We start from the raw sequence: 19221 nt of genomic DNA, 5'->3' as shown, positions 1-19221 counted from the left end.
AAGGAAGAATTAATTAAGATTTATCAATAAATGAATCATTCATTCAATCACCAAATTAACAATCAATTAATCAACCAGTTATGTTACTCAATCAACCTATCAATAATAAATCAATCAATCAAACAGTCGATGAATCAATCAACAAACGAACCAATCAAACACGTATAAGTACGAACCATAAATTTAGGCCTTCATCTTCCACATACATGTTTCTTCTCTCATTCAAGTTTTGTTTTGATACTGAAAAGTAAACAGAGAATTTGTATCATTTTACCTCACATTTATTTCGTTATACTCTTGCTTTCCTTGTCTCTGTTGTCTTACTATGTTAATTTTAGTTACATTTAATATGCACACCACATTAATTAAAAAATACACTATAAAACATTGCGTTTTTAATACTTTCAGTTCGACAAGTGCAGACGGTGTCTTTTTTGACAACGGGCTGAAATACATTATAAAATAAGCAAAACACTTCAGCAATCATGAAGCCCAAAGAGGGTTTCGAGAGAATTATAGATACGCAATGTCCATTAAATTTGCTTTTATTTAATTATCCGTTGTACATTTTTTTTATTACATACAGTACAAAACATCAGAATGATGTATTTCCATTATTTTCTAATAACAATATACCATTTAATTGATGAGGTGAAATCGTTCGAAATCTGCGCAAAGTAATTTTTTATTTTACCATTGAGAGGTGGTATTGAGGTGCTCCAATGTATGCACCTGCGACAATCGTCGCTCTGAGCTAAATCTCGTCCAATACATAGGCTAAGACTAAGGATTGCAATTGATTTTAGAATATGTCTAGGCTTAGGGCTAGGTAAAGTGTCTGATTGAGGGTAGATGTTAAGAATTCAGTTAGAGTACGATATTGATCGCGGAGAAGTCGCATGAGCATGTGTCGAACAATCAATATCGAAAATTTCCATACAAACTATATTGTTTGATACAGTTCGGTAAATCAAATAACAATATTTTTGGGATTCGAGGCAACTCCTCTAAATAATGTTATACATTTTGGACGATTTCGTCAGATTAAACAGAAACAACAATATACATTTATACCATCCTGATGAACTAGTTTAACAGACAGTAATATACGTTACTTTTGAGAATTTTGAAGGCAAACAATTCAATTGACATATGGCGTTGCAATTAGAGAGAAGCGTACAGATAAACATGCACCTCGCAAGAGACGAAGCACATTAATCCCCTCCAAACGGGATAGTGATGCATAAACTCGAGTGGAAAGGAATGATCGATTTCCTGGCAGAGAAGCCTGTTTGAGTCTCGTGTCTTTTTTGTAAAATATTCTTCTCGCTATTTAACTTTCAGATAATCAGACATTTGTTTATGGAAGAAAATGAATCAATGAAAGATAAGAGATAGGCAAATGAAACAACTGTTGATTATAAACAAAATAAAAAATCTTTTCTATGTACACACAAGTAAATGTATCCCTATGTCGTGGTTAGGAATAGTTCAGTGTACTCAATATAGTATAGGTAGTTTTTTCTTTCGTTTCCCCCTTTTTTTTTCTTCTTCAAGCGACAGGTCAATGGACTTCTCTACAAAGAAGGCTGTGCTGGAGCGGGATCAAGAGGTGTATTCTGTCCTGCGCCAACACATTGACCAATGGCTGCGGAAGCACCGTATTGTGAGACGCGACAGCTGGCTGCAGAGCGCGCCAGGAAACTCAGGTAAGCACCCTTGTCTTGCCAGCAGGCAAGGTTCTTCCCGCACTCGGTGGACCATGTTTGCATGGTAGCAGCCAGTGGGTGTTCGCCGGCAGCTTGGGCGTGTCGAAGCCAGGGGCATGCAGCAGTCAGCTTGCCGAATATGCAAGACCCCATGGATTCCTGGAAGCTCTGGCACTGTGGGGCGCTGAGGGCCAGTTGGTCGGTGGCCGGAACTTCAGCAACGGGTCCGCACTGTCCGGCTTGCTGGTCGAACACACCGACTCCGTTGACCAGGCCTTGGCGCTTCCGTTGCCAGTTGGTCAAGTTGGCAATCTGACTGCAAGTGTCACAAACACGGTTTACACCGATGCCGGCTTGCTGGAGTTGACCCAAGAGATTGGTGAATGTGGTGTCACCCAGGAGTGCGCTGAAGAGGGCCATTTTGCTTTCCTCAACGTATCCGAGGACCACCTCGGCGTTTACAAGACCTCCTCGACGTTTCTTTGTAAGGAGACTACGGAGAGCATGTTCGGATGGCGTAAACCAAGAGAAGAGATGAACCTTTAGCGGGGCCTTTTGATATCGTTGGATCATACCTGGAAGATCACGAAGGACAGAAGAGGCAGGATCCTGACCGTGCGTCTCCATACCCGTGCGGAACGCGATGTTTACTGGAGTACGTCCGGTCGTTTGTCCATTCTTCGGTACATTGCAAGGATCGAGTGCTTGTTTCATTCCTGCATAGTCAAGAGCAAGCACAGCGAGATCTTTCTTTCCCGATATTCCGTTAGCACCCATGAATCCACCACAGAGATGTTTGTCCATGTACGTTTTGTCCAACGCAGCTGTTTCGGCCGGAGTCAGTGGAGCATCTGTAGCTTGTGCGAGAGGAGCAGGTGCAAAGGCAATATTGGGCTCATTTGGGGCACCGAGATTAGTTGATCCAGCGAAAGAACTTCCCATGCTCTGTCCTATTCCTTCAGTCCATGTGCTGGTTGAGCCTTGCGAAGATCCAGCTGCACCCTGGGAACCTACCCCTCCATTACCATTCAAGCCATTCGATCCTGCTGCTCCAGTAGTTCCGTTTGCTGTTCCGTTTGGGGCGGCTCCACTTGTGGCTGAGTTCGCTGCTCCATTTGGGGCGGCTCCGTTTGCTGTCCCATTGGTGGTACCATTGGTTCCTGAATTCGCTGCTCCATTTGGGGCGGCTCCGTTTGCTGCTCCAGTTGGTACTCCTCCTGTTGCCGCTCCATTGACTCCTATGTTTCCTCCTCCAGGTACATCTCCTGGCGATCCTCCTGCTCCACCTGCTCCACCTGCTCCACCTGCTCCTCCAATTGCTCCACCGGGTACTCCACCGGCTCCTCCAATCGCTCCACCGGGTACTCCGTTTGATCCTCCGGTGGATCCTTGATTTCCCCTGTATGAAGATCCCCCATAGCCAACAGACCCTCCGGACCCTCCGGACCCTCCGGACCCTCCTGACCCACCAAAACCTCCTGTTGGATCATAAAATGAGGGACCAGCTGACCCGCCTCCCATTGAAGGCGGATATTGGCTACCTCCTAAACTGAATGATGTTCCAACACTTCCACTTCCACCTGCTCCTAGGCCTGCTCCCTCTGCTCCTTCACCTTGCATTTCCTCCCTTGCTTCAGCTGCTTCAGCTTCTTGTTCCTGGAGTTCCTCCAATGCTTCAGCCTCAGCTTCCGCTTCTTCTGCTTGTTGTTCATTCAACTCTTCTGCAGCCTCAGCTTCCTGCTCTGCCATTTCCTGAGCCTCTTCAGCCTCAGCTTCCTGTTCTGCCATTTCCTGAGCCGCTTCTGCATCCTGTTCGGCCATTTCCTGAGCCTCTTCTGCATCCCGTTCTGCCATTTCCTGAGCCGCTTCTGCATCCTGTTCTGCCATTTCCTGTGCTGCTTCTGCATCCTGTTCTGCCATTTCCTGTGCTGCTTCTGCATCTTGTTGTTGCATTCCCTGTGCGGCCCAGGCATCTTGCTGGTCACCTTCCGCCTGCTGCTCTTGCATTTGTTGTGCAGTTTCGGCCTGCTGCTCCTGCAATTCTTGTGCCCGTTCTTCTTCTTGTTCTCGCAACTCTTCTGCGGCTTCGGCATCTTGCTCTGCTTGCTCCGCCATTCGCTCTCGCATCTCCTGCGCAGCCTCGCGATCTTGGGGCGGCAGCCATTGATTTTTGGGGCGGAACTGTTGCTGCTGCCCCTGGCCGAGTCGCTTGATGGCTTGCCCTCTCCACCATGGTGCTTGGCAGGTGGCAGGGGCGATGGTCGCCACGAGAACGAAGGCAAGGACGATTGCCACTCGCATTTTGCTTGAAAGACCTGTAAGGTTACAGAAAAAATAGAAAAGATGAAAGGAGGAAAGAATTACTAAGACAGCAAACTGTAATGCTGATAGTAAGAGCGATAACACATAAATCAAAAGAGGGAAAGAATCAAAGCAAAATGATTTTAAAAAAAACACCAGATGGAATCTAAAATAGATAAATAAAAAAGACCCCGAAAATTTAGATCTTTGTATATAATACCCAGTTCTTTCACTGGTGACGACCATTTAATAATTTGTTAACGATTAGTTGACGAGGCTCTAAAAATTCTACTTTATTGACTGAATATGTTACAAAGGAAATGTCATATACAGTCAAACCCCTTTTAGTGACGACCGCGCCTAAGGTTTTATCGATGCTCCTTGATCTAGAATCAGAAATGGCCTTAAAATTGCATTATCGAAAGCGTAGGTTTATTGTAGGCTTTCCATTTGGATAAACTGGCGATCTAGCCACACATTGATTTGCAGTCGTGCATGCGACCAATTTGGTGTCACTATGATTCGCAGCCAAAGGGGTCTTTCCCTAAGTAGCAGGTCCTTTACGTCACATGGGGGTGTTCACAAAGACTAACATATTGCTCCGGTTGTCTCATTTTCGCTCGCTGGAACATTGCCAGTACAAACCACTGACCTCTACCTCCTGGACGGATCATCGCCCATTCCCATTCACTATACGTTACGTACGAAAAGGCTGTATTGTCTGACCGTTCATGAATATTCATGTTTTTGCTTACCTCGGCAAAATGTTTGCTTTTACTAAATGGAAAAATGACGGTGGGGGGTTGGATGAAATGGACTTAAAGATGAAGTTGAGTTCTGGTCATGCGATTGCATTGTGAAAGAAACGGTGTGGAACCGACCAGAAAAGGTTGATCATCTAGCATATAAGAATTTGTGTGTATTGCAAGGTTCTGGAATCATCAAAATGATAAGAAATTTGGCCAAGTCTTGGTAAAGTTACAAACACTTGCACAGAAAGATGTATATGGGACTACACCAACACATGGCGTAAAAAGCCGGCCCCCCGATTTTTACGATGTAACATGCATATTTAGAATATGAAGGCATTTGAAGAGCCATGCTTTTCAGGGAACATGTCTTAACTGATGTTCTTCCACACTTGCATAATAAGAATGAGTAATGCTCACAAATTATTTTTCACCTCTTCCCAGAACTCAACCTTCTCTTTAATGAACCAAGCAAAAGTGATATATGATAATTCATGCGTCTTATCCTTCGTGTGCTTGACCTATAATCTTAAAATCGCTTGGCAAACTGAGTCCAAAGTTCGACTTGTTTCACATGTGTATTATAGGCAATGACGAGCTTGCAACCTATTTTGATGAAATTTATATGGCTCCGGTTAGTCTCATTTCACAACGCCCCCTATCGTCAGAGCATGATCTGAGTCGGCAGCCTAACATGTTAGCCTATGGACGTTTTTTTATAAAAATCGTTAAAAATTCATTTTTTGTTTAAACGAAAAGCACATCCACCCCGACGTACGTTATCACTAGCTCTTTCATTGGAGCCCTCATGTCTCATTGACTTTTGAAAGTTCACACACCGTAATTTTTCAAAATAGGTTGCAAGCTCGTCATTGCCTATAATACACATGTGAAACAAGTCTAACTTCTGACTCAGTTTACCAAGCGATTTGAAGATTATAGGTCGAGCACACGAAACATAAAAAGCATGAATTATCATTCTGCCTATTTCATTATGTCTATTTCATCCAACCCCCCACCGTAATTTTTCCATTTAGTAAAAGCAAACATTTTGCCGAGTTTAGCAAAAACATGAATATTCATGAACGGTCAGACAATACAGCCTTTATAGTACGTAACGTATAGTGAATGGAATGGGCGATGATCCGTTCAGGAGGCAGAGGTCAGTGGTTTGCGCTGGCAATGTTCACGCGAGCGAAAATGAGACAATCGGAGCAATATGACGGTGGATGAACTTTCAAAAGTCAATGGGACATGAGAGCTCCAATGAAAGAGCTAGTGATAACGTACGTCGGGGTGGATGTGCTTTTCGTTTAAACAAAAAATGAATTTTTAACGATTTTGGGGGGTAAAATTCCATAGGCTAACATGTTAGGCTGCTGACTCTGACGATAAGGGGCGTTGTGAAATGAGACTAAACGGAGCGATATGGATTGACTTTAAGTTGGAATTAACTATGGCAGCCTGTTCATGCCAATGATCGCTATCACCAGTTACTGTTATTGGTCTCTCAAGGGACGTACAACTCATGTTCGCAATTTATTCACAAATCTACAGAATCTTTAATAATTCATTATTGAAGTAACAAATATTATCTAAAAATCATAATTGTGAGAGCAACTAGTGACTTGAGTGGCCTTTCATAGTTAAGTCCAACTTAAAGTTGATCTTAGTCTTTGTGAAACACCCCCATGGTCAGCATGGTCAGGGAACAATACGGTCAACCCCCTACACCGACTTAATTCCTTCCTTCAACCCGCGACCAAATGCTATATACTAACCCTAACCCTAAACCTAACCCGGAACTCATTTCAATCTCAACTCTACTGAACCCTATCTTTCACGAAATGAAGCCCAGAGCACATGTCACCAGAGCATATGTCTGCTTAACGCTCACAATTACCTGCAATTTGCTATTCATTTGAAATTCGGGATCTCATTTAAGAAGGGTTAAAATTGACGTAAACTTACATTTCTTATTTTGTTGCATTATTTTCCTTCAAAAATGGAGTCAATGTCAGATCAAAAGGTATGTGATGTGCTTGAAGAGCTAGGCAATGGTCAAATATTTGTTTTTCCTTTCTATTTACCCTTCCACAGAGTTTCTTTTTTAATTATCAACATAATCATTTTCACAAAAGATCGATACATGCACTATTCCATGACTTGTCATATAAATATTCAAACAATGAAATGTAACAAAACAACCTCGGCCGCACATACTAATACTAATAATACTAATACTAATTATACTAATAATAGCCTAATAGTCCACTCCAAATTGTATTAAACCGAAACGGAAATTCTTTTTGCCCAATTGATCGTGAGCCCGGCAGCCACTGAGCAGCGCCAGATCGACGTTGCTCTATCCCTTATTGTTGAACGCCAAACAAGGTAGCAACAACTCCCATCTTTTAACGTCTTTTGGTATGACGCGGCCGGGGTTCGAACCCACGACCTCCCGGTTGTGAGGCGGCCGCTCTACTGACTGAGCCAACACTCCGGTATACATATAATGATATTAAAACTTGACAAAATATAATTGTACACCAATTCTTTAACATTAATAAACTAGCAGACTCAACAAAGACACTCAGAAACATTTGGTATTAAAAATGAAACTATTTTTTCACGAAATTATTTTCTTTAAGATTTGTTTTTGCTCTACATATATATATTTCCATATCATAATAAGTTTTAACAGCTGACATAACTTTCATCATAACACGATCGGAAAAACTTTCGAGATATCAACTCAAGGGTATACCAAATCGCATATCCATATTTATCATCATTCTGATTATTTGATTGTGTATTATGTTATGTTCACACAGTGAAGAAGGTGATGGGCAAGGCGATTGAAATTGCCTAAGGTTTTTTTCTTCTTCTTAAAAATATATGAATTCGAGTTTTACGTGTATTCATAGATCCGAAACGGGTTTAATGCAATGAGGAAATGGAAAACAATATGTCTAATTCAGACGAACAGACATTGATGTGTTAATTTATTGAATTGAAAACGGTACACATCGCTTAAAAAACCCTACCCGTGGTATTTCTTTCAAAAATATAAAATGATATGAGAAATGAGTCGCAAGGACACCAAGCTATGTTTTTTCTGTTATTAATCATATATCTTCAAATTAGAAAATGAGAAACTACAATTTATAATCAGCATGAAACCTATAACAAACTATATTTTGATGTTAGCATTTCAAATTAGACGTTAACATATTATGCTGAATGACATGCAGTTCAGATTGTTACCTATTTAAATAATTAAGGAAACAAGCACACTTTAAAATATACAAAAACTGTACAAAATTCAACATATCATTAATAATAAACTATGCCTCAAGGCTTGTTTAGTAGCGGTAAGCCGCCGCCGCAAAAAAAGTCACCCTGGATGTTTTTGTTTACGGGCAGAAGGAATAGTAACTGCGCCCAAAAAAGGATTTGCTTGTATTTACCGCTGAGTTCTAGGTTATACGTTTCAGAAATATGAAGCGTTTACATTTTACGTCATCAAAATAAAAATAATATTTAAAAAACGTCGCGGGTTTGCCGCATTATATCTGAAAGAGCCGTAAGGGTCGTGTCATTTCGAAAAGTTATGATAATTTTCGTAGTACTCTGACGGTTATGTTTTCTTTTCCGAATTCCTCTCGATTAAAAAAAAAAATCCAAAGTTGATAGAGGTACAAGTTTCGCGATAACTTGTTTTTGGCTGAAATGAAACATTACAATTAAGAGGGCGAGGAAATTTAGTGAAACTAATATAAAATAGGCTATTATCATGCATCAACACAAAGTACACAAATGTTCACTTACCTCTAACTTGAGGAGAAGAGATAAAAACGAAGTTCAGGTTAAGAGAAAAACCAAAGAGAACCCTCTGAATCGACAGAGGAACAGCGAAATAGGAAGATTGTTTAGCCCCTTCTATTTATATTCATGTCAGTATCATCCTCCCCCATCTCATCAGCCCCTTCCCCTTATCAGGGGGCCCACGCAAGAGAAGTTGAACGATCTCAAGGTGAAATAGCGCGGTTGGCTGAACCAGTTGATTGACGTAAAGGTGCGTCACCGCTCCATCTATAGGCCTGTTTTCATCAGCTCGAGATTGCCAAATATCCCGTTATTTGAACTATCCCCATCGCAAATTATCCAGTTAATTTTGCGTCTTCATCAGCCCGAAGTTGGAATTAGTGGGATATTTGGTCGAGATAATCATCCCAAGATATCTTGGGCTAGTTTGCAAAATTTCTCGCTATTAATTTTGTGCGGCGCGTTTTCATCAGCCCGAAGACTCGCACTATGCGCGAACGATGAGCAAAATATCTCGAGCTAATTTCCCGAGCTCGAGTTTCAAGTTTCGAGGTCAAGTCTCTAGCTGATGAGGACGCGATGAAGATACGATTTGTAACTTCTGGATTATTTCCCAAATCAGAAATAGCGGGCCATTTGGCAATCTCGAGCTGATGAAGCCATGCCTTATTTCTCAACTTCGGTCTTTTTTTTTCTTCTTTTGCTCTCAAATTTTCACGGCGAAGCCAATGAGATGACGAATTGGGGTAGATAATATTTTGAGCACCTCCCCTTCGTTTGTGAGAATTATGAACAGGTTGAATGCACTTGAGCTTCATTTTATTATCATAAGTTTAAATTTATCAATTATTTACTACATAATGTAATTCATATGCATGAGCGCTGTGCACAGTTTCTGATGTGTGTGTGTGTGTGTGTGTGTGTGAGGGGGGGGGGGGGCATGGGCACTTTATCAGAATGAAGTAACAATATGTTGCATATTTCCACGGTTCTTCCGAAATTATTGCTTCTCCACTAACCTAATTAGTGCAACTTTATCATTTTCATGGTTGATTTCGAAAAGAATATATTCTTATTGTTCTTTCATCAGTCTATTTTTCGTTGGGGGATAATTAAACATTATAGACTCTATACGTGGGCTTTATTTCGCACACGGGATAGAGCTGGCGTTTGAGAGTTACATGGGGTCATAATTATGTGAGGTTTAGGGTTAGGTACAGTGTTGCGTTCGGGGTTGGAGTGAAGAATTTAGTTAGTGTAGGAAGTTCAGGCGGGGCAATTGTCCCATGAGCAAGTGACTTTTCAGGCCAACTTTGCCATAAGAGGACGATGGTAAATTTCCTTCACGCATCCATGCTTTATGACACTTACTTGGTATGCCCCAGAATTGGGCTGAACGTACTATTACGGTTTGTATCTTTCATCTCACATGATGATGATGATTTTTCTGAGTACTGCGGAAGCCGGGACTAAAACATGTGACCTAATAAGGCATCCCCAAAAGGTGACCTGGAGCGGCGAATCTTCAACCTCCACTTCAAGTGAGAGAGAGAGATAGAGAGAGAGAGAGAGAGAGAGAGAGGAGAGAGAGAGAGAGGGGGGGGGAAGAGAGAGTGTGAGAGAGGGAGAGAGAGAGAGAGAGAAAGAGAGAGGGAGAGAAAGAAGGGCGGGGGGCTTTACTCTAGAACAAGAGAGAAAGACGGTATAAGATAGAATGATACAGGTGAAATAATTGTTTAGGTCCTATGTAATGGACGTATTTTTTCTTCTCTCTCTATCTCTCCCCAGAAACAGAGAAACAGAGGGTAAGTGGGAGGGATACACAGAAAGAGATAGAGGGAGAGAGTAAGAAAGGGATAAAGAGTGTGTGTGTGTGTGTGTGTGTGTGTGTGTGTGTGTGTGTGTGTGTGAGAGAGAGAGAGAGAGAGAGAGTCTTTCGCTTGCACGAGTCACCGAGGAAGTTCCATATTCAAGGGCACTTAGTTGAACAAAAATTTAATAATTGCATGTCATTATGTTCCCTCTTTGAATTAACAAAAATGAATCACATTATCTATTTTGACTAATGCCATGACGAGTGAAAGGGAATGGGCGCGAAAAATAATGATAAAAGCCGTGCCAAATATATTGAAGTTAAAGCATTAAATAGGAAGAGTATTTTTTTCTTCTTTATTTCATTTTCCTTCTATTATCATGCAGTGACGGATCCAGGTGTCTCTGACAGAGGATGGGAAGGAGGGGAGGGGGGGGGGGGGGGGGGAAGAGGAGGGGTCGGCTGCAAATCCGGAAATTCATTTTTAAATTCCCTTCACCTCTCTCTCTCACATCCTCTCTCCTTCTCTATTCTACTATCTGTTTATTTTCTTTTTTCGACGCTTCCGCCTTTTCTCTTCTCTATCTTAATGTTTTCATACACAGGCTTGTTTCCCCCTTTTCATCTTGTCTCTCTCTTTCTGTATCCTTCTCTCTTTTTGTTCTCCACTTTCGACGTTGACGCCTTTCCTCTTTCTATCTATAGGTTTCCATACATGAAGTTTTTCCTCCTTTCCTCGTTTTTACCCTCTTCCTTTGGCGCCTTGAAACATAATATCATTATATCTATCTCCTGTACTCTGCTTATCCACATTTTTAAATGAATTAAGTTCCCTCTTCCCCTTCATAAAGAAACTTGTACATTACTCCTTCTTCCCCCTTCCCTCTCACTCCCTCTCTCTCTCTCTCTCTCTCTCTCTCTCTCCAACTCTCTGTTTATTCTCCTCTTTCAAATCTTCCGCCTTTCCCACAGTCCAAGGGCTTCATACAAGAGTTCTTTTGACCTCCCTCCCTTGTTCTCTCCCTCTCTCTCCCTCCTACTCATTGCTTAGACTCTCTCGTCTTTCCTTTTCTCTGTCTTAACGTTTTCAAGCATAAGCTTTTACCGCACTCCCTCTTCCCTTCTCTCTCTCTCTCTCTCCCTCCCTCTCTCTCCCTCTCTCTCCCCCTCTCCCTCTCTTTCTTCAACTTTATGCTCATAATTCAAATCTTCCGCCTTTCTCCAAGTTTCTCTCTCCAAGGGTTTCCATTCCTCCCTCGTTCTTTCTCTCTCTTTCTCTCTCCTCCCTTCTGTTTATTTTCCGATTGCCCTGGAAACGTCTTTTCAGTGTGGGCGGGGGGGGGGGTTATGCCCCCCTACAGCCTAAGGCAAATTTCTTTCAGATCTCATATGAATGAGACGCGATGGCTCAGTGGTAAAGCAGTGGCCTCGTGACCGGGAGGTCCTAGGTTCGAAACCAAGTCGATGCACTCGAGCCCTTTGGTAAGACATTAATCCTCATTAACAATTCTCTCTGAGAGGACTTAAAGCCGTCGGTCCACTGGTTGCATACACATGCTTTCTTAAGTCAGGTAAAACAAACCATCAAACCAAAACCAGATTTTTTCGACTCTTCCTTCTTTCCCTTTTCTCTGTCTTAGACTTTTCAAACAGAAGCTCGTACATCATTCCTTGTCCCCCCTCTATCTCTTTCTCTCTCTCTCTCTCTCTCTCTCTCTCTCTCTCTCTCTCTCTCTCTCTCTATCTTTCTCTCTCCTACTCTCCACTTACGACTCTTTCCCCCTCTCCTGAAGTTTCTCTGTCCATGGGTTTCCATGCACGAGCTTGTACCTTTCATCCGGAGGCAGAGATACGATTTCACGAAGAGATGGAATCTTGCGGGTCTTACGAACAACCTACTGCATCACTCAACTAAGATATTTGTTGCCATGGCGACGAGGCAAACTTCCCGCCAAAACAGTGTATCATCGTCAAAGCGATAATGCACATGTTTGTTTTGGCAGATTTGAAGAAGGCTATCGATTCTCACTTCAGATTATGGCCCCAATATTCGTGAATGTTACTATATTAAACCTGGCAACAGCAATGTCGCTGTTAACAACAACAACAACAACAACTTCAACAACAACATCAATAATAACAAGAACAACAACAAAAACAAGAGTACATTATTAAAGTAAGAATATATTTTTTCCACATAATCTTTCAGAATATTTCCATTTAACATTTAGATGCCGATTTCTCATTAATGTCGAAAACATGACATAAAATTCTAGGATAATGATTGGGGGAGGGGGGGGGGGGCTTAACAAACACAATATATACTAGTCCCTTAGAAATTAGTAAGTTGATAACGAGCAGATTGTCCAGTCTTCTTTGTTCTTCTAATATTGCGTTAAATGTTCAATAGAGTATATTGTAAAAACCCTATATTCTTTGTCTATATAGTTTGTTATTATGTTTATATAATCAAAAGCGATTTTATAGCTGACAATGAACTGGCTGCGTTGATTTATGAAAGTATTTCTACACCAGAGATTTTCAGCAGGTGGAGTGAAACACATAGTTGTTCAGAATAAGTTTGAATTTCGAGGATAGTTATATATATCTATATATATTTTTTTTTTTTGGGGGGGGGGGGGGCAATTTTTTTTTGGCAATTTTTTAACTAGGCCTTTTTCTCGGTGTGTTCCTTCTTCCTAACTTTAGAAGCCGATTGTACATTTTTCTACCCGAACTAAAGCTAGGCAAATTCAAGTGTCTAAGCACTTATCATGTATAATTGAATCGAAGGGAGCTTGAATTGAGGGTCTTTTCGAGAGAGACTTTTTTTTTTTTGGTGCGTTCCTTGTTCTTTGGAAGTCAATTGTACTTTTCCTACCTCGAAGTGAAGTTGGGCCAAGTACATTGAAACTGGAGGAGTAGTAATGTACCCAAGGGCATGTAACTATATTAGATTTTTTTTAAATGGGAGTAAATAAGATCAGCATAATTATGTCACAACACGCACCGCTTCCGCCCTCTAGGTTGCTGCAATTATATTCGGGAAAGGGGGAGGTTGGTTCAAAATAAGCAAAGTGTCCAGTGGGGTGGGGTGGATTTATATATTCAGTGGAGGGGCGTTTAAGGTAAGCAAAGTGCCCGACGGGGTTGTAAGGGTGATTATCTTTTTCGGGGGGGGGGGGGGAGTAACTGTTTACTGCCAAGATATGCCTATAAGGGCGGGAGGGGCGTATCAAAAAGGTGTATGAGCTAGAGTTCCCTGACATTGTCATCAGCGGGTCCTAAGCAATTTGAAAATACCTTTGACCCTAATACCTCCTTCAGAATGCCCACATTGACTCCAGAAGGAAACCAGATGGAGATATTCTTGTTTTATTTTTCTCGGTAACATGATATTTTTTTCGATCTACTGGCGGTCTCGTTTCGATCTTCTCAGTCTCGTGTATGTCTCGTCTGTGTGAATGTATCTACATGTGTGCGTGTGTGTGTGTGTGTGTGTGTGTGTGTGTTTTTCCCCTTCCACAGGGATCCTTTATTAAATAATATCGTTCGCATTATTATGTATACAAGAATTTATTTTAAATGCAGAATTTCAAAATAATATTCCTGGCCGTTCAAAATATGATAAGAAAATACAGTTATAGATATCACTTACAAATTGAAGTTCCCTTTTAAAAATAAATATCACAGATTTAGTTGGCAAAATGATTTTAGAAGAAATAAACAATCAGAAACACAAGTAACCACTTTTTTCATAAATTTCTGTTCTTTCATATTTGTTTTATATACTTTTCCATGTTATAATAACACTGATATTATGTTTTCAAAAACTGGCAAACACTGTTTGCATTTCGCTGCAAATTTTTTTTCCTGACTATAATCATAATACAGTTGAGGGCACTGTTATTATTACCGTGAAACCCAAACAACTTATTTTGATTTATTACGGGACAACCAGTACTTAAGTTTAGACCATATTTCGTTTGTATGAATACAGTAACAACATATATGTATACTCGTTTCTACAATGTTATTACAGAATGTACATGAGTTAACTGTAACTAATTTTAATCTTAACAAAGCATCTTTCATATAAAGAATTCTATTCAGTAACTTGAACTGAAACCCCCTCATGTTAACATCGACCATTGAATTAAAGGGAAGAAGATAATACGAACTCCATACAATATTGCCAAGGTCAAACTCCTGTTTCCACTTAGTAAGACTTTTACATTCCTTTATCTTATGCTTCAATAAAGAACGGTATGTGCACAACCTTTTTTTCACTTTTATTATGAATAACAATGCTTCCGGGGTGTTAGACGCAGGTTCAGTTACCTTTGGTATGAAAACCAAAGTGTGTGTTATAGTGTATTTTTTACAGACGTGTAAAAAAAATCAAAAAAATATTTAAAAAAAATCAATCAGAATCAATATTTAATCTCGGGAACGACCTTAAACGTCACTATCTTAAAGACGTAACTGAGGTTTTCGAACCGGAGTCCGCTTGAGTCAGTTGTAGGCGAGGACAGAGAGCTGACCAAAAAGCAAGTGAACGTCACACCTTTTTTTTGGGGGGGGGGGGGGGGGTTGGGAGGGGAGGGGGAGGTAAGCCCCCAACATCTCTTGCACCGCTACTGGAAGAAAAAAAATGGTTCTAAATGCAGCGGATTTGGATGTGGAATCTTCCAATCGCATAATGAGTCATACTTGCTCCCTTGTCTGATAGGGGTCAATTCGAACGTCGTTCTCTTGGGAGAGGAGCTTTGTTTGCGAAAATTTAATTTCAAGGGCTCGTGCCAACGTGACTCCACCAGAAAGGCGATTTTAAGTTTCCGGTGCTCTTTCCTGATCATGAATTTGATGATGACAGCTAGGTCTGAAAGCCATCGATGTTATGTTTTAGCTTTAATGTCTATGTTGTTGTCTTGTATGTTCTTCTCCATTGATTGTTCACACATTTTCGATGATTTTCTTTCATTGCCCACAACCTCCATGCTTTAAGATTGTATCCACATATGTTTTCATTATTTGTTTTTTCATTGTACAAGAATTCACAAGACAATACGGTCTGTTCGAACGCTCTCTAAGTTCCTAATAATAATAGTGGTTACTTGTATAGCGCACCGGTCTACCTTTCGGTGCTCATCGCGCTTAGAGAAAAGTACATGTCACAGACATAAGAAAGAAAAAAAAATAAACCGAAAAACCAAATTCGAAATTCTCCTAAACATAGTACATTTGAATATTGCAATAATTACAACGAAACAAACAAATAAGTTTTCAATTGTAATTTGAATGTTTATGTTGACGACATAATAAACAAAGAAATGCAATCGATAACATCGCTCCTGTATTTCGATCATGCTATTTGGTGAGGGCCCGGCCACTTCGAAACCGACATAGCACCGATATCAAACCGAACAATAGTTGCATCCCCAACTGCCAAATTATCGGTCGATGTGGACTCGGTTTGTCGGTGTGAATGGGTGTCCACGATGTTACTTTTTAGAATCCCCGGTCAAAGTTTAATTGACTCGAATTTGCGAAAGTAAAGTTTTCTCTCAGCTGCCTTACGGAGAAAAAAAAAACGACACCCACTTTTCGAACTGCGGGTGCCCTTGACTAGTCCTTTGGAACAGAAAGTAAAAAGTGATGACTTCGATTTCATCCCCCAGCGTAGCTAAAGGGTGGTAGCAGGGAGGGGGAATATTGCCCTGGCCTTAACTATTTTTTTGAGAATTTTGTACGGACTTTTTGTCACTACCTTGAAAAATGTTTGGGCATTTTCCAAATCTAAAACATAAACCTTTTCTTCCGTATACATTTTTTAAGTTTTAGCTTCAACTGCCCCTGCCCCTTTTCTCGATTGTTAAGTGAAAGAACTGGCTACGCTATATCGATGTTGTCAGCGTGTGTGTAGACCAAACCGCACGTTTTCAGAGAAACGTGAATATCTTATGTTATGCAGTCCCTGTTGCAACAAATGCAACACAAAGGACTGGACTACTGCAAGACACGATCTCGCTTTGCGTGAATATTCCGTACCTTGATCAATGCTTTTTCCCGCTTTATAAAAATAAAGCTTCCAGAAAAATTGAGATATGATGAGCGAGTCCAGGCGACAAAAGATGAACGGACTTTCTGGAGGAGAGTGTAAATGGTTTCCGCGCGCATCGAACAGGAGAGCAATGATGATGGATAAACCTTGGAAGCCTCTGTCGTCGTTCCTCGTTCTCCTGCTCATATCCGTGGTCGTCGATCTCCCTTCATATGCCGACGCCAAGGATGTGCGACCACCGACACCCACCGACGCGTACCTGGCGAGTTTCTTCCAACCGAGTTCGTCGGACACGGAGGTGGTGGACGACGACGACGTCGATGCGGCGGCGGCTACGGATGCGAGGACGATGACGACAACACCTAGGGGTAACTTGAGCGGACGAGACGGTATCGTTGATCTTGTCGAACAGCTAGCTGAAGGTGATGTATTGCCAATAATTATTTCCTCTAAATTGCATTTCAGACGGATGCTAAAAATACACATCTACCCCAATATCTTAATATGTATGCGATTTTCGGTTTTTAAGATCCGAATGACTAAAGTAAGAAATTTCGGAAAACTACAAATAAGTGAAGAAGAAAAAGAGAGGGGGAGAGGGAAAAGAAGGAGGTAGCTAGAGAGAGAGAGAGAGAGAGAGAGAGAGAGAGAGGGGGGGAGAGAGAGAGAGAGAGAGAGAGATAGAGAGAGAGGGGGGGGGGGGGGGAGGGGATGATGACAGGTAGATTATGCAAATTGTAAAATGACATATACAGGGGCTCAGGCGCGTACGCAGGATTTTTTCAAGGGGGGGGGGTTTTAACATTTATAAATCGGTCCGAAAATTTCGCAACGACTCAGCCAACCGCTGAATAAGCGGGGGGGGGGGGGGGGGGGGGGGGTAAGAGGACACTTTTTTTTTTTTTTTTGGTCTCGAAATTTGGAAATTTGACATTTTGCTCCGTTGGGGGGGGGGGTAAGGTCACCTTTTTTAGGTCGGCCATGGGAATAATTTTTTTTTTTTTTTTTTTTTTTTAATAATTAAAAAAAAAAAAAAAAAAAAAAAAAAAAAAAAAATCCAAAAGGGGGGGGGTTTTAGGTTTTTTTTAGGGGGGTTTACACACACAAAATTTCCAAAGGGGGGGGGTTTAACCCCCCAAACCCCCCCCCCCTGCGTACGCGCCTGCAGGGGCTGTCCACAGTTGTAGCCGCAACGTATGGAGACATCATGAAACGGAGGGTCCAAAGTGGTATACGCATGTATTAGACTTCGATTTCGAATTTTAGTCTATCGGATAGGATGCGAAAACGTAGATCCTACGATTATCTTGAAATCATATAGCCTACTTTGTTTTTCGGTATTATTTCTTGTTTTATTTATTTTATTTTTCTTCATGTTTTTTTCCAAAGTTACAAACTAATTACAACATAATAATCATGATAATGATTAATACATCATCAACGTAAAATACTTATATTATATTACTAACATGAAGTAATCACGAAGGATTGCCACATTCACTAGAGTGAGTTAATGTCACGTACACAAAGCACGAGACGTGTCCCCTTTCCAAATGTTCGGCCAAAGAGGCGCGTGATGATGGGATAAATATTTTTCTTTGCTCGCTTGTGATAGATTTTTTTATTACAAAAACAAAAAAAGTCATGAATCGTGTCTGGTGCTTATCATTCTCCAACGCTTGCACCCCCTCTCTCTCTCTCTCTCTCTCTCTCTACTTCTATTCCAATTATTTCTCTCGCTATCCTTGCATTGTTTCAATGTTTCTATGGACACTGATGTACTGATGTTATAGTTAGAAATTCCTTTTATCTTGTTCATTCATTTCCTCTTTTCTTTCTTCTCCGACCTATCTTCATATCGCCCCCTATCTCTCTTCCCTCTCTCTCTCCCCCTCTCTCTCCCCCTCTCCCTCGCTCTGTTTCTCTCTGTCCCCCTCCCTCTCTCTTTCTCTATCATTCTGTTCCATTATACCCCTTTTCCCTTTCTATTCTTTCTCTTCCACTGACCACCCCTCTCTTTATGTCTCTCTTTGTGTATGCCTCTCTCCCACGTGTCTATATTCTTTACCCGCTGATGGAGGCTTAATGAAGGGGGCTGGGGGATGAGGAGGGGGGTGGGTGCTCATGGACCACTCCTTTTTACCATCATCAACAGCATCGGTTGTGATAACGCAAAATAATAATGCTCATAATTCATTACACGGGTTTTTCTTCCCAGCGTTGGGTCAACTTTAATATGTCGTACCAATACTATACAGATAGTACTGAATGCTCATAATTCATTACACACTTTTTTTCCCAGCGTTGGGTCCACTTTAATATGTCGTACCAATACTATACAGATAGAGAATAGTTGCACCATACATGCTCGGGTAAGCTGTTCATGAAAGAAACCAATATACTACAAAAGACAAAAATATTCGTAGCTCAGTCACTCCAACGAGAGACCAAAACGAGACCGACTATATTACATTCCGAGCAGAAAAATAATCTGTGATCCCTTTTCATTCGTTTCATGTCAGTTTATAGAAGAAGAAAAAAAGTTGCTTTTCAAATGCCTTAAAATTTGGAACATAACAGGAAAAAGCTGTGAACTGTGGTCCAAATTTTCATGCCACATGTGTGCTGAGTCCCACTTACACATTTCTGTGTGGAGTGCGTGCGAAATTCAGCAATATTGCATACATTTCTAATCATTTTGATGATCTCAATACCAATTTCTATGTACCTCATACTCAACCGTCCCCGCATTACCAC

General features: G+C 41.1%; 1 protein-coding gene across 1 annotated transcript; it reads right to left on the bottom strand.

The window, feature by feature from the left end:
• Positions 1 to 213: 213 nt before the first annotated feature.
• On the bottom strand, positions 214 to 8666 carry LOC100889306 (golgin subfamily A member 6-like protein 2). Its single transcript, XM_003727184.3, has 2 exons — positions 8591 to 8666; positions 214 to 4024 (listed from the first exon to the last, which is right to left on the bottom strand). The coding sequence occupies exon 2, from the start codon at positions 4008 to 4010 to the stop codon at positions 1578 to 1580; it is 2433 nt and encodes an 810-aa protein (XP_003727232.1). The 5' UTR covers positions 4011 to 4024; positions 8591 to 8666; the 3' UTR covers positions 214 to 1577.
• Between the last annotated feature and the right edge of the window lie 10555 nt (positions 8667 to 19221).

This window comes from Strongylocentrotus purpuratus, unplaced genomic scaffold (assembly GCF_000002235.5).
Source record: "Strongylocentrotus purpuratus isolate Spur 01 unplaced genomic scaffold, Spur_5.0 spur5_contig_816, whole genome shotgun sequence".
Taxonomy (NCBI): domain Eukaryota; kingdom Metazoa; phylum Echinodermata; class Echinoidea; order Camarodonta; family Strongylocentrotidae; genus Strongylocentrotus; species Strongylocentrotus purpuratus.
This window is presented reverse-complemented; position numbering and strand designations above follow the sequence as displayed.

Bases quoted from the DNA above. Each gene is read 5' to 3' on its own strand.
- LOC100889306 (XM_003727184.3), bottom strand. From the start codon at position 4,010: ATGCGAGTGGCAATCGTCCTTGCCTTCGTTCTCGTGGCGACCATCGCC.